The sequence below is a fragment of the Falco rusticolus genome, chromosome 1, assembly GCF_015220075.1.
Source record: "Falco rusticolus isolate bFalRus1 chromosome 1, bFalRus1.pri, whole genome shotgun sequence".
Lineage (NCBI taxonomy): Eukaryota > Metazoa > Chordata > Aves > Falconiformes > Falconidae > Falco > Falco rusticolus.
Genome location: NC_051187.1, coordinates 7,095,599 through 7,111,373, shown reverse-complemented (window position 1 = coordinate 7,111,373; position 15,775 = coordinate 7,095,599). Strand labels below are relative to the sequence as shown.

Sequence of the window (15,775 nt, the reverse complement as noted above, 5' to 3'; positions counted from 1 at the left end):
TGAAACTTCCAAAAAACACTGGCATGAATAATTGCCCTGTTTTGGTTTCCCAGGTTTAATTGTGAAGCTGCATGAATTAAAATTACCTCCTGGGTCTGTCTGCACTGTGAGAAGCAGTTGCAAAGAGCTGCAGAGCAGTGACGAGGCAGGGATGCTCCCTGCCTGGCTTTTTCCCGGCTCAGAGTCTGCAGCCAGGGATATACCAGGCTCAGTGGGGTCACACTGGCTCCCAGCAGCGTGTCCTCGGGCTGCCAGGTGTGGTGACCTGGGACGGGGCAGGCACTGGGCATGCCATGGAAATGCTCTCGGAGCAGTGTTTGGATTTTTAAACCCCTTTTCTGCAGCCCCACTGGAGGAACGTCTCTTGGTTTTGCTTTCCAGGAATGCCCTGGCGATTGGACTCGCCTGGCATGAATCCCTGCGGACGGCAGGGCAGGAGGCACACGCTCCATCACACGTGAGCGTGCCGGGGGCTGCCGTGCCCGCAGTGGGTTATCCACCCTGCCAGGAAAAAGCAGTTTTGCTGCCGGTGCGGTGCTGCGGGAAGGGCTGTAAACCTGCGGCGTCTCCCCTGCTTCATCCCGCTCTTGTGTTCTCCAGAGGGAGGGGAGGTACCACACCTGGAAAATCACCTGGGAGGGCAAACCCGTGGGGTAGAGACTGTGTCAGGATCACACTGGGGGCAGATCTCTGCCAGCACTTGGCTGCAAGCTGGGGAAGTGGATTCACTGGGTAAAGATGCTCTGAGAGCACCTCTGGCATGCGGCATCCAAGGGGATGCAACTGTTTCCTGCAAATGCTAAAAGCAGAACATGGGTGCTGGCTTTGCTTTCAAAGGAATGTGGTAGGAAAAAGTCCAGTTGAGTGTCTAGGATTGTGGTGGGAATCCTATAACCTTTCAACTGGGCATGACATGAAGAACCTTTTCCTGTTGGCCTGGTGCAGTCAGAGGTAAAGCCGGGAAGGGGTTATTATTTCCATCCATGAGGCAGATTAATTCTGAAGACTTTTAACTTCACTTGCAAACAGCCTGAATTAATGTTTTAGGATTTTAGTCCCTGCCTCCTCCCACCCCCTCAAAGGCCAGACCCTGGAAGTCCCATTATGCTCCTGTCAAAGGGGCTATTTCTGGAATTGATGATATGAATGAAGCCTAAAACTCTGCTCTCATTAACGTCTGCAGCTTATCCCAGTGTCACTCCTAAGCTGGTGGGACTCAGTGACACTGCAGGGGAAGGCTGTCATTTCAACCCAATTTTCACATCACATTTGCACAAAAATTTCCAGGCCTCGCCAGCGCTTTCGGCACATTTGTCAAATACCAGCCGCTGTCCCGGCGAGCAAAAGCTTTGCCCGGTGCGAAAGAACTGGCTGCGGGTGGTGATGGGGGACCCGATCGTGGCCGTGGCCATGGCCTGTGGGTCCGAATGACCTCTCCTTGCCCTAGAAAACAGGCAGGAGAGCAGAGCTGAGGTGTCACCGGGCTGGATCCAGGCAGCTTGATGCATTTCTGTGGCTGGGTTTTGTTGCAGGATACAAGCTTGCAGCCCCCAGTGCTGCAGGGCTGCACCCTGGTCCCCACATTGCTTGCAGAGCCCTACTCCCCATCATGCTGGCTGTGCTTTCAGGGGGTCCTGCCCCATCTCCCAGCGATGGCAGGATGGCAGCATGATGCCTTGGAGCTGCTGCTTTGCTGGAGCACCGCTGCTGCTTAGGGAGAGCTGGAGGGGGTCAGGGAAGGAGCAGAGGAGAGGGGGGGATGCAGGGAAGGAGAGGGGGAACAGCAGAAGCCGCGTGGGAGTAGCAGAGCACCAAGGGAAGAAATAAATTGTAATCCCATGGAAGAGTGCGTGTCCCTCTTCCACACCTGGCTTGGCTGTCAGCGTGGGTGCCCAAACTCCCAGGGACTGGTCCACCATCTCTGGGGACAGGCGATGCTGCGGCACAGTGGTGCCCAGCCTCCCCAGTTCCAAGCTGCAGAGCGCACTAGGAGCGGGGTGTGTGCTCTGGCTCAGCAGAGAGAGCCCGGGCTGCTGATGGACTGAGCATCACACCTGCCACCCTCTTGGTTGCTGCTGCCTTCGAGAAGCATCTTCCCATTTAATTCACTTGCTGGTGTATTTGATCCAAACTTCTGCAACCAAATCATAGCAAGCATAATGCAATATCTTTCTCTTTTAATTATATTAAGCGGGGTAGTGCTGGCTAATTGAATCTGGGGCTCTTGCCTCTTAATTAGGAAAGGTCAGGCTCTGCTGGGCACAGGCAGGTAACACGGGGATCACTCGTGGGAAGGGGCTGAGGGCTCTCGCTCTATGCAAAGGCTCCTGTTCATAACAAGTGAGTGGCTTCTGGATATCGTCCTTTATTTTTTGTGCTCTTCATCCTACGAATTTTAAGGGTCAGGTTACAACAAAAGCGTTGCTGGCTATTTCTGTGTGTCAGAAAGAGATTTTTTTTTAATTGAAAAGAATCTGTGAGCATTTGGCTGGCTGTCTTGAGCAAGATGATGGTAAAAATGTGGATTTTTAAGAATGAGCTGGGGCAAGCAGGTGACCCTGAAAAGTGGGGACTCTGACACCTGTGGGTGGAACAGATGGGGTGATTACCTGCTGTGTGAGGACGAGCCCCATTGATAATTTCTTTTAAACATCAGCCCTATGCATCCCACCTGCTTGGCACGAGGAGAGGGCAGGACCCCCAGGACCGGCTCTGCTGGCAGCAAATATTTATCTCGTGCAATGTGGAGTGGGGAGGTGGCACTGCCACTGCCTCTAGCCCTGAGCGTTTGGCTCCTCGCCCTTGCTTCAGCTGCTGGCTGAGGACCAGCACTGTTGTCTCTGGTGCTTCCCAAAGCCCCTTTGCCCCTTCACTGCCCACGCAGCAGTAGCGAGCGGCATTCAATAAAGCACCTTCTGCTTTTGCTAATTGAAGAGTTTCCCTTTGTCAGCCTCTCAGCTCAAAGGAGGGTTGGTACAAAGCCATAGCCATCAGCACTTTGTGTGCCTCTGAAAATCCCATTAGCAGAAGAAAGAGCTTGAAGTTTCATTCAGCTGGAAAAAAAAAGTAGGCAAAAAAATAAAATGCCACCCCCCAACCTTCTGATCTATCAGCTGCACATTAACATATGGCCCTCAGCACTGTGGGGGTCCCTGTCCTGGGAATATTTAATCAGGGTGATGTGTTATATTGGACTGAAATGTATTTGCTGGAGGGAGTGATATGCTGATAAGTGGGTCTGCTGTTAAAGCTGGGGAAAAGAAACTGCCATCAGCAAATAAAATCCCCTCCAGCTCTCCAGGTTCCCCTCTTTGCCAGGCTGTTCTCCTGCCTGCAAGATGTTTGCTCCTGCAAGGGGAGTTGGGGTGTGGGGATGGCAGGGACCAGACCTGGGCCAGGGGCATGGACAGAGCTGAGGGGGATGGGGTGGGGGGTGTTCGGCATCACCTCGCTGGGGAGGGCAGCGGGGGGGCCGTGCCTGTGCCAGCACCTGTGCCAGGCTGGGGGGTACTGGGGCTTTTTGCAGCAGGGGGTTTGGGCAAGCTGGGGCTGCTGCCCGCCTGCAGTGGGGGGACTCACCGGTGGATGCGGATCTGGCACTGGTCCCCACATCTCCCTCCCGCTGCACCTCGCACCCCATGTGCAGCACGTGGCGTCTCAGGGGGCTGCGCTCACCTGGCTGCCCTCTGCTTGCAATTAGTCACTGATGCCAGTGTCCGCACGCTAATGAGCATGGAGGGGCACTCACGGCTTTGCTGTCTGTGGCATGCTGGAGGAGGATGGGGAGGGGGCCCTTGGTGCCATCCTGTGCTGTTCCTCCCCTTTCAGCCACCCCTCAGCCACATGCGCTGGACACGGGGTTGTGGTGAGCTTGGATCTTGCTCAGCTGCCCTGGGTGGGCGTTAGGGCTGCTTGGGGTCTTGGAGAGGGAGGAGCAGAGATCAGGGTGGTTCCAAGCAGATGAACATCATTGTTGCATGCCCGTCTCAGCTTGCTCAGGAGCTTGCGGTCTCCAGCCAGCACCAAGCAGCTGCCCGCTGTGGCAACAGCATCACCCAGGTCCCTTGCCCGGCTGAGACGGAGCCCAGGGAGGAGAGCCAGGCCCAGTGCAGGGTTTTCTCCACCACCACAAAAGTATCTGCATAAGGCTTTGCCTATCTGGGGAAGCATCCATCTGTCTCTGCAGTTTTTGACCCAACCAAGCAGGCTATTCCCGAGCCTCCTTGCTTCACTGCTGGGTATCTCACACAGCCCTCGCAAGCACACGCTTCTTCTGTTACTCATTTGGGATCTTACAGGTTTTTTTTTTTTTTGTAATTCTTTATGTTCTCAAGGGCTTTGCAGTTCCTTGCTGGCAGAGCTGTGGGCATGGCTGACTCTGCAGAGGGATGCTTCCCAGCCCCCCAAGGCAGGGAATGCTGGCAGATCCCCCGCAGTGGCTGCCCCCTCCTCCAGCTGCCCTCCACGCCTGCCCCCACAGGACTATATTTGGGATAAATATTCTAGTCCACAGCCCCAACCTGACAGTTGGAATGTCTATCCCGATACCTTGTAAACATTTCTTCCGATTAAAAGATCCAGATTGCTGACGACCAAACCGTGACTCAGCCCCATGTGATTTCCCAGGAATTCACCCAGGATGGGTGGCAGGAGCTGCCAGCTCCAGCCCCGCGTGCCCGGCGGGGAGGCACCTGCTGATTCATCCTCACCTTCTTCTTCCCCAGCCAGATAACGCTACAGCACGGGCTCCCAAACACCACCCGCTACCGCGTTGCAGCGAAAGCTCTTGTCTGGCAAGGGCCACGCTTATTTTCCTAGAGCCTGGAAGCTGCTGCCTGCGCCCAGGCAGGAGCGTGGCCCCGGCTGCCTGCTGGTTGTGGCAGTCGATGGGGTGTTTTCTGTGCTAGGCTGGAGGATAACCCCGGTGCCACATTGCACTGGCTTCTCTGTTTCACATCTCTGTGCCCCAGGCAGTCAGGAGCTGGCTAGAAATGCCTCCTAGAAGGATGCAGGAATTGGGTACCAGGTTTGAACCATCCCTACGAGGATTTGCTGCAGTAGCACGCTTTATTCTGCCCCAAAAGTAACAACATCCTATCTGTCCCGGCAACTCAGGTCTTTAAAATCACTCCAAGAGGCAGCAGTCAGGGTAGGGTATGGGCTCTGCTGGCCTTCACACTCTTAAAGGTTTTTAGGCAGTTGGTTAATGGCTTTGACAGTCTTAATTTGGACTGGGAATGAAAAATTCAAGCAATGACTTAAGGGAAACGCCCCTGGGATAAGCTGTGACATGGTTAATAGAAAATTGTAATGTTGTTAAAGTGCTTTTCCGTAAAATGCCAGGAGAGGAAATTAACGGTGTGATTCCGCCCCCCCCCATCCTAAAACCTGATATCGTTCTCTTAATCTAATTTTTTAATCCATCACACCAGCACTCAGCACTCTTGCCATGCAACTTCCATTTTATAGCGGTTTTCCCATTAGCTATAGCCACTGATGTCAGCGTGGGGAGAACACGCTGTCGGTGTGCCGTGCAGGTATCTAAACAGCGGGCAGGCTTTCCGTGCAAAACCAGATAAAGCCTAACCTAGAGAAGCTGGCGTGCGCGCGTCTTTCCTCGAAGACCCGCACAACCTCTCTGATTCAGTGGTGGCTGCTCGCGGATGCTTGCCGGGGTCCATTGCTTCCTTGACAGGGTGCTGTGCAGGTGGTTCGAGAGGGTGAGCATGCTGGTCATCCTGCTCAACTGCGTGACGCTGGGCATGTTCCACCCCTGTGAGGACATCGCCTGTGACTCGCCGCGCTGCAGGATCCTCCAGGTATGGCCTGGCCACTGCTTTTAGCCTTATGGTGGCCCCGGGATGAGGTGGGGTGGGAAGGACCAAGCTGTGGCACAGCTGGCTCCAGCTGTGGCAGGGGTGGCTTCATGCCCAGGGATGGCTAGGTCCTGCTGTCCCACCGGCACGTAACGGGTGCTGGGTTTGGTGCTCGGATGTGAACACACAGTGTCATCAGGCAAAGCTGCTGCCAGGCTGTGCCACCCCAGCATAGCCAAGGCTGGCTTTGGGCGCTCAGGGAGAGCTAGCCATCTAGTCTATAGCGAAGGCAGAGCCCAGAATGTCCTGGTCCCTTTATCCTAGCACAGTGGGTGCTCCTGGCCAGTCTGGGTTGGGGGAAGACACAACACTGCTTCTGCCCAGGTGTTATAACTGGCACAAGAGGAGACCTTGCTGGACCCCGGTCTCTAATTCCCTCCGCCGGTGTGAGCGTGCAGAGATGCAGGAGCATCCCTCCTCCCTTCCTTTCTTTTGCAGAGCTTTGACGATTTCATCTTTGCCTTCTTTGCTGTGGAAATGATCATCAAGATGATTGCACTGGGGATTTTTGGGAAGAAATGCTATCTGGGAGACACGTGGAACCGCCTGGACTTCTTCATCGTCATCGCAGGGTAAGCCTGGCATGGCGGGTCCCCCTCTTCCCGTGTCTGTCTGTTGTTATTTGTGGCACCACCTGGCAAGCAGTGGATTCAGGGGAGCAGCTGGGGGCTTGCTGGGCATCGCTGCGGTCGGCATTATCCATCGTGGCTCCGCAGTGGCGATCACCACCCGGACTGCAGCAGTCCTTCCAGTCCTCCCTAAAGCTTGTGGGAAAGCTGACAGTCAACTCATGGAGAGAGCAGGGCAGGGCGACAAAAGCTGTTTGCAGTGGATTTTGGCCAGCCTGTGCTCTGGGGGAACCTCACTGAGCACTGGGCTCGGCTCTTCTCCCTCCAGCCCTGCTGGCGGTTTCGGTTTCCATCGGGCAAGGTGGCGGTGGAGCGGGCGGCTGAGAGCATGGAGTGGCGTGCCAGGCACGATAGTTCACTGAAATGTGCATGATTGCCCTCATTATTTTACTTTTTTTTTTCTTTTGAGGGAAAGCGACCAAGTTCGCTTTTTTGAGTGTTTTCGTTTCAGAGGCACCTGGTTTGAATTAAAGGCTCTTCCAGCACCCGAGAGTCTCCTGGCGGAGGCTGGAAATCCACATGAAAAGTCCCTGGCCCCTGGCCAGTGAGCTGAATTTCTTTGACACACAAATCGCTCACCGGCCCTCGCCTCCCCTCCCCGCTCCAAGAGCCCAAAGACGTTTGAGAAAACTGTTTTTTTCTTCTTTTGACAGAGCTAGAGATCAAATTTTCTGGTTTTTCCTGGAAAGGAGCAGGGGACCCTCCCAGCTTGGCTGGGCTGTACCTGGCATGGGTTTGGTGTGCCCCAAGAAGGGGCAACACCTTGGTGGGCTTTGCTTATGGTCTGTCACTGGCCCCATGGGGTCATTCATGGCACACACCTCTGCCAGGCAGCTGGGAGAGCCAAAACAGTGGCCAGTAAAACCAGTAACGAGATTCCAGGTCTCCTAGTGCATATTTGGTCTAGGAAACTCATTGCCACAGCGTGCTGCAGAGGCCAAAAGATGTAGTGAGGCTCAAGACCCAGACTGGAGGCAGAGATGGAGGGCAGAAAGGCCAAGAGCTGTAACTGTCCCCATAAATCCATCTTTTGCAGGAGGTTACAACCTCTTGCTTCCCAGCTGCACCAGGCTCTGGCTCCTTGGGTTAGGAGAGGGCTCAAAGTTTCCTTCTGAAGTGTCTGAGCAACATTAGGGGCTGCAGTGATGGGATATTGGACAAGGTGGGACTGTGGGCACGATCGGCTCTGGTAGGGTTGCAAACATCAGCAGTACAGCCAAGGACTGGAGCCTGCTAAAGCCACCCTGTGTATTCTTTATTTCTGCTTCTTCTTTATTTCTTATGCTGGAATTAAGTGTGGTGAAGAACCAGACCCAAGCGAGGCAAGACATGCCACCTGGGGAGGCTTGGGGGGATGTTGTGTTGGGTGCTGGGCTGCTTCCAGCTCTGCCACCCCGGGGTGCTGCTGCATTCTCCTCCCAGACCAGTCCTGACCTTCCCTGTTGAGCTTGCAAGGTCTTTGGAGCTGGAGTTATCCTTGATGTGCCTCTATGGAGACCCCACCATGATGGGACCCCCGTGTAGAGGGACATCAGCAGAGGCTGTCCTAATTCCTATGCCAAAGTATAGCGGCACTTTGCTTAAGCAAGTGTCCAATCTCCTGCCCCCTACTGCACCTGGGTGGGCGTTTGGGTGTGTGAGAGCTGCCTCCTTGGATCCAGCAGAGCGCAGGCAGCAGCACCGACCTCCCCTCGGGATCAGCTGCCTTCCCACACCCCCGATGCACCGAGGCATTAGTTCGTGGCAGGGGTTCCGCAGCCTTGCAGCCTGACTGCTCCCATGACTCCTGCCAGGTCGCCTTTGCCTCTCGTTAAATGATGAGTCTTTCCTTCATCTGCATCAAGTGTTCCCATCTGGGCCCCATCAAAACCAATTCAGCTGACAAAGGATCGAACTGAATTTAAATACAAAGCGGAGCCTCTTCTCCCCCAGCGCCCACTTTTCCTGCTGCCTTTTATGCCCTTGCACTCTCCTCCAGCCCTCACCCACCCATCCCGGAGCGCTGCATCCTGCTGACAGCATCGCTGCCATCCTGGAGGGTCCCTCAGCCATCCCCAGCAGCACCGACTGCCAGGGAAAGCTGAAGGGGCTGCAGGAGCCAGCCACTGCTGTAGCAGAGGAAAAAAATCAGGTATCCAAGCCTTTTACTAGACTCAAGGTGTAATATAAAGCACTGTAATGATTAGCGAAAAAAGCACTGCAGTGTCCAGTCTCAGCAGAGGGCAACTCCTCCGGTATTCCCTGAGTGCAGCTCTGTGTTCCCACATGGGGCAAATTACCTCGATGAACATCCAGACCATGGTGCTGGCAGCAGAGCGTGGGAGCAAGGGGTGAGCTGAGCTCAACATGAAGGTATCTTACATCTGAGCAGGTGCGTGATGTTGGGAATGGGGCCAGAGCTGCTCTGTGGTCCTGGAGGAGAGCGTGTGCCAGGGCGATCTGTAAATCCCTGCTGTACTTGCTAGATACCCGACAGTGTGTGTCGCATTTTTATGTAGGTCTCATGTAAGGGCTTCAGTTAGGTTCCCCAGTGAAATGACAGGGGCAGAGACTCCCAAACTGACATTTTCCCACTGTCAGCACTGGAAGAAGCAGCTCTGCTTCTGCCTTCCCATTTTTTTCCTCCCCTTTTTGTGCAAAATGTGGGAGGAGGGAAGCAGTAGGGCAGCATGGGCGCCTCGTTGCCCGACAGGTCCCTGGGCTTCTGCTCTGCTGCTTTCCCTGCTGCTCCCCTTCCCATGGACTGCAGAAAGTGATGGCAGGGAGAGAGGAGAAGCAGCAAACAGCATCTGTGGGGCATCGGGTGGGGAAGGCATGTCATGCCGGGGGGCACGTGGGATGTGCTGCATGCTCCCATGGGCACACCATCCATAGAAACCCTTCCCAACCACCACCAGTCTAGGAAAGGCTTCCAAAAAAACACCCTGAACTTGTAGTATTTCATCCTCCCCATTCCCTGAGAAGTTTCTGAACACAACAGAGGGTAACGTTGCAGAGCATGTTAACATTTTGTGGGTGTTTGCCCCAAAATCTGCCACTTGCAGAGGGCTGGGAGAGCCGCTTGGGTGCCGTGCTCGCTCCAGCCGCGCTGCTGGCCACTGCTGTGGCATGCCATTAAGTACTTCTCAGCTCTGTTAAACTGTCCAGACCAATCTCATGAGCTCATGGAGAGTAAATGACTTCTTTGTGACAATGTAATGCAATTAGCGCTAATTGTAGAGTGTGTAATGTCTGCAACACATCTCTGTAATTACAGTAAAACTTGCTGGAGATGAGAGTAGCGCTGTATTATCAAAACTCAGCTTGGTGAGACATGGCTTTGGCTGTAGGTTACGGAGTTGCATGGGGAAAAGAGAAGAGAAAAAGTGATGAATGGCATAATTATGTGGCGTTGTTTTAAAGGAGAGGATTTGGGGAGTTCGCTTTTAAGAGAACACTTGAAGGTTAACAGGCATTGCGTGCCAGCTCTTGCCCTCTAATGACAATTCAATACAATTTCGACCTCTCCCAGTGTAAGACGCAGATGTATTGAGGATGAATGCTTGTTTATATCCAAAAATATGCAGAAGTGTTTACAGTTTTGTGCTGACCGAGGCTTGGGCTGGTAACCGGAGCTGTGGGATGGAGACGTGCCCTGGCTTACCGTCTCCCTGGCCACTCCAGGACCCAGCACCTGCTCTGCCTCCCCCTCCTCCGGGCAGGGTGCAGGGACCTCATCTCTGACCAGTTTGTAGGAAGAGAGTAGCCTCAAAAAATAAACTGAGATCTGCCTGCTCTTCAGCTGGAGCCATCCCCTGACACTTTGCTGCAGTCCCACCAGCTTGCAGGATATCAGCTTGTTTTGACTATGGTCAGATAAGGGCTTCCCTGAACCTCTGCATCCCTGTGGACTGAACCGTGCTTTAAAACATCCTCATCCAAAAAAATCCCCAAAACAACAGCAAACCTTAATGGTTGGTTGTTTTCCCAGGAGAGGGGCTTTAAATCACGGGGTAGGTTGGTGCTGTAAGAGCTTGCAGGGTTCCTTCTCTAGACACGGGGTGGAGCAGGGCTCTGGATCTGTGGCCGTGTTTCTGCTCTCCCCGAGCAGGGCTGTGCATCACCCCGTGCCTGAGTTGCGTGGCTCTGTTGTTACTCTGGGCTCAGTCAGTTATCTGGCCGACTCTGCGGTGTCCTGTTTGTTCTTTGCTCACTGGAACGGTAATGGGCCTCTTAAAAGACTTTGTAGGAAAGTTAAACACTTCTGGAATATTTTGCTTACAATTTGAGATGAGCTGGGCTGGAGGTGGTTGGCAGGCTGCTTTCTTCAGAAACAGAGACACCGTTTCTTTTCCTCTTTGCTTCCTGAACACTTCTTCTAATGTTTGTTATCACTTTTTCTCCCTCTGTTGAAGGCTTTATGAAAGAGTTAGCTCCACTGAAGTCTTCATAAACAACCCTTAAAGATGTCTTGCTCCCTCCTGGTTCTGAGTGCTGAATTTCAGGGATGAAATACGCTGCAGGAAGCCTTGCTGTGTTCATAGGTAACAGGAGAGAAAGGGATGCCGCAGTCCCCCACTCCATCCCTGCTCCATCTAAACCTGGATGGTTTCTGAAAAGCTCTGTAGCTCAGGAGCAGGGATAAGTGCGATGCTGCCAGACTGGTCCCCGCGGGGAGCGGGGATGCTGTGGCTGCAGCAGCCAGAGCGAGGATCCTGCTGTGTGCTCGGGGTGAAGCTTCCAGCACGTGGCTTTCACCTCACAGCACCCGTTTGCTTCATGAGCAGGCAGGGCTCTTCTAAAGGGTGCTCCAGCTGTACGAGGCTGATCAAGGGGCTGTTTCAACTCCCCGGTTCAGACATGGGGAAGAAAGCACTGACATGGGGCTGCCTATGTGGTCCCTGCTGTGACTGTGGGCAAAAGCTCTTCTTTCCCCATGTATTAGTCCTTTTATCTCTTAAAAATACCAAAATCAAATAACAGAGAGGCAGGGATGAATGTTGCTTTTTCATCCCCTCTGTCTGCCCGTATCGATCCCCCTTGCGCTGAGGAGCAGCACCTTAGGGACGTGGATGCTCAGTGCCCTCTGCGCTGCCTGGGCACTGTGAGCGCCGGGGGGTAATTGCCCGTGTAAGTGGCCGATTTGCACACGCAATTACCCAATGTGCAATCACAGCTGCAGCCCCTTTGAGCTGCAGTGAAAGCTGCACCAAACCCTCTCCCAGGAGCCTGCGCCTCTCCTGGGCTTCCTGGGATGGATGCGAGTGTCCGGGAGCCTCCACCCCAGGTCCTGCTGCATCCTGGCTAATCCTGAATTAGGTGCTCTTTGCTCAGAGCAGAAGTGGCTCAGAGCATCAAGCTGGTACTCATGATCACAAACCTCTGGGGGTGCAAACTCTGGGGTTGAGCTTTGCAATCTGATGTTTAAGTGCCTTTTGGGAAGATGAAGAGCAACCAGGTCCCAGGGACTGGTGAAGCCTGCCCAGTGTGATGTTCTCTGCCCTGTGCCATCTTGCTGCAGCCTTCGAAGCAGAGCATCCCGAGCAAGCCACATCCCTGACTCACAGAAACCTGCTGGCTAAAAGAAAACCCTCAGCAGCCTCCCTCACAGCCAAGCTGACTCAAACCCACCTGTGGAAAGCATTGAGGTTTTTAAATTTTAGGACTTTTTTACAGAGATTTCTTGTTTCAGTTCTTCAGCTGAACTTGCTGCCGCCTCAGAAGCCTCCTTAGCCAGCTGTCCTGGCTGGGACACATGACGAGCCAGCTCCAGCAGGCTGCAGGGTTCATGCTCCCTCCAGTGCTACTCTTTGTATTCTCTTCAGCTTGATGGAAATTAGTATTTTTAAAATTAAGCAACACCCACGAATGTGGTAAGTCTTGCGAGGCTTAGCAGGCAGCTCCTGAGCAAAAGCGCAGCAAAGGCGGCGAGGGCTGGGAGGGAATTTCATTCCAGCTTTCTGAAGATACAACAGTGCCTAAATAATTTCCCCCTGCCTTTTCCAACACTGACGGCTTAATATCACCTACTGATTACTGTGCTTTGTAGATAAAGGGTGCCTATATGCCCAGTTTGGGAAACCTTTTAATGCTGAATAGATTTGAGCCTATCTCTTGCCGGCAGTGAGCAGCGGCTCGGTGTCTCTGCAGGCTGCTCTGCCTGCAGGCATTGCTGCTTTGCTACGGGTTCCCTGTGTGGCCTTGGTCACGTCCCCTGGCTGTACAGCTTCCCCGGCACCCAGCTGTGAAAGGGGAGAGTTCAGGTTTGCCTGGGAAAGCACCCTCAGACAACGCTGTGACTCTGATGGGTCTTCACACCATCTTCTGCTTCCTGGGCAGAATGGGAGAGGAGCCAGGACTGAGAGCAAGGTGGGTTGGAGAGGTGGTGCTGGGTAGGTGTGGGAAGGGCTTTGCTGGCATTTCTGTGCTCTGTTAGAGACTCGCTGGGTGAGAAGAGCTCCTTCAGCCCCTCCTGTGATGCTCTTGAGCATCGCTTCTGCGAGCCCTTCACCACAGGCAGGGGTGCTGCCTGGCACTGCACGTAGGAGATTCTTCCCGATGCTTTGGGTTTTATATAAAAGAAACCCCAGCGAGCTCCATGCCTCGCTGTCTCCAGGCAGAAGGAATGAATTTCAGCTGCCCATTCCATCCTGAGCCATCCCTTGTGTCTGTCTGCTGAGTCCCGGGAGTTTTCCTTCTCAGAGGAGTGTTTGCCAAAGGTTTACATCAGCTCTCCCGCTGCATCCCACCGCCAGCCCATTGTACGTCTGGCTTTGCAGATGCTCCGCTTTTATTCTTAGAAAGTCCTAAATATTTCCGCTTTCCTTCTGAATAACTCCAGCTATCAGAGGTTGCTGATCACTCTGATGAGCCTCAGCGTTTGCTAGGAATCCACCTGATTTAATGCTGAGTATTTTTCTCAGCCTTTTAACTTGGCTGGGCACCTGGGTCTGCGGCAGAGGCGCTGACAGGCGTCATGCTTTCCTGTTTGAACAGAAATGACATTTGAGTTGAAGCTTCATCAAGGGCTTTTTACACTGCAGATTTTCAATGCGTAAATGTTATATACGCTGCTATATGCACCTGTCACCTCGCCCGTTGGTGACATCCTGACATTCGCTCTCCCTGGGTCTCTTTCCTTGTCAGGGATATGAACCGCTTCCTCCTGTGCATCCTCTTGTCCTGGGAAGTGACCTTAGAGCTGGGAAGTGGTGGGATTCTCGTTGGACTGGCTTGTTATTGACTGACTCTTACCCACATTTTTTTCTCCAATACTGGGCTCTCTCAAGGCTTTTGAGCTGTTAGTTATCAGCATGTGTAGTCGGGGCTGGGGCTGAGGCTGTGGCGCTGTAACACCAGCAGTGTCCGGCAGCAGAGGTAGAAGAGCACCTACTCAGGCTTGATGTTCATGTGTTTGCTCAAGCTACTGGGTGGATGTTTGGTTGTGTTTGTTTTGGTTGTTGTTTTGGTTTGTTTTTTTTTTTAATTTGGCGTTGTCATTGTTGTTTAATACGTTAAATCAAAATGAATTTTACAAACATGCCCTTTGCAGCTTCCAAACGTACATCTCTGGACGTGAGTCTAGAGCTGTCATTAATCAGAAAATGATTTGTCTTGGTGCACATAACCATATGCTGCTCTGAATTTTGCTGGTAGCTTCTGTTTTAATAATGGATGAAAGAAAAGCTCTATGTTTGACATGGGCTTTTTAACTGAATCCTGCAAACCATACAAAAATCTTTTCAAACAGCGAGCAAAATTAGAGAACTGTTAAAGCCCAGGGAAATTATTGCCCCTCTCCTTACGGCAGCCAAAGCTCACACAATGTGGTGAGTCCTGCACACCAAGGAGGGGCTGGTTTTGTCACTGGGGCCAGGTGGGCTTTCATGGACACGCTTCCTTCCTTTCTGGTCAGAGGATGAGAACAAACCCCTGGTATCCACGTGTGTCTGCCCAACGTTCATCTTCTGGGGCTGTCCGACAGCTGTGGGTGCCAGCTAAATACAGAGGAGTATGTTGAGATTATTTTCATCTTAGATATGGTTTGATCATCATCATCCTCATTAAAGCCTATCAAGAGAAATCAGATGAAGTGTCACTGCATCAAATGTGGAGTCATGTATTTGGGGGCTAGAAAGAGAAAGCCTTCTCCACCCCAGGTGCTCCTTACCTACCGATGGCCGGGAGGGAGGAGGGTGGGTTTGGCTGATCGCAGCAAGTGCAGCCGTGGCCAAGCTAGCATGGCACTGATGAATCCTGCGGGATTTCCAGCAGGGAGGGCGGGGACAGTACTGATGCCTTTGTGCAAGGTGCCAGCAAAGCCTCCTCCAGAAGCTTGATGTCTAATCAGGTAAGATTAATTCAGGCCAGAGCAGGTGTAGAGAAAGGTTGTGACTAAAGCAGAGAGCCTGCCTGCGAGATGGGGCTGGAAGAACCTGCTTTGTTTGGCTTTGCAAAATCAAGGCTGAGAGGAGATGTGATTTGTCCTCTGTAAATAAATCGGGCAGGTAAACACCAGGGACAAAGAACAGCTATAGAAGCTACTTAAAAGGCAGTGCTGTCATAAGAACAAATGAATATAAGCTTGTCCTGAATAAATTCAGGCTGGAAGTTAGCCTTCTAACCATCAAACGCAATTAGCTCTGAGATGGAACTTGCTAATTTTTGGAAGATGTTAATATCCTGTGGTTGCCTGTGGCAGTGGGACACAGCGGTGTGGGGAGCCTCTTGGTCCTCTTCCTTGCCTTTGCCCAGCTCTGCCTCTTCAAGAATGCTTTTGGGCAGATCTCTGGTGTTCTCCTATGGCTGGGGAGCAAAGTCGTGGTGGTGATGTGCCTGACAGCCCCACTGTGCTTGAGCAAAGGTGCCATGAGCAGAGTGAGACCTCAGGGACCTGCAGCAGTCCAGGTGCATCCTCACACCAGGTCATGTGGATGTTGCATCTCAGTGTCCTGAGCTGCAAAATAACCCCATCAGGCACAGCGTATGGGCACCAGGAGGTTCCTTGGTCCACATTTGCCCCATTTGTTATCTACAAATACAAAAAAACCCCACCCCAAAACCAACAGCAGGTTTGATTTGTGTGCTTGCCCATCCACCCGAGTCCCACCTGCCAATGATCCCTTCTGGGTAGAGCTGGCATAGCTCAGTGTCCCGTGCTGCACATCTCTGGTGCCCCAGGGTCTGCACCAGGGGATGCTTCTCTCTTCTTCTGAGGGTTGTGGTGGTGCTCAGCACAGCAAACCCAGATTTGTTAGAGTATCCGTACAATTCCTAAAAACAGAGCTGTGC

General features: G+C 52.9%; 1 protein-coding gene across 18 annotated transcripts in view; it reads left to right on the top strand.

Annotated features, from left to right (window-relative positions):
* Nucleotides 1-15,775, top strand: part of CACNA1G (calcium voltage-gated channel subunit alpha1 G) — a 153,479-nt gene that overhangs the window by 41,969 nt on the left and 95,735 nt on the right. For all 18 annotated transcript variants that reach the window (XR_005107300.1, XR_005107302.1, XR_005107301.1 and 15 more), the window contains exons 2-3: nucleotides 5,708-5,819; nucleotides 6,315-6,448. Coding sequence is in view for 15 of the 18 variants with exons in the window: in XM_037407187.1 (XP_037263084.1) it covers nucleotides 5,708-5,819; nucleotides 6,315-6,448 (246 nt within the window). In the remaining 3 variants the exon portion in view is untranslated. The remainder of the gene's footprint in view (nucleotides 1-5,707; nucleotides 5,820-6,314; nucleotides 6,449-15,775) is intronic.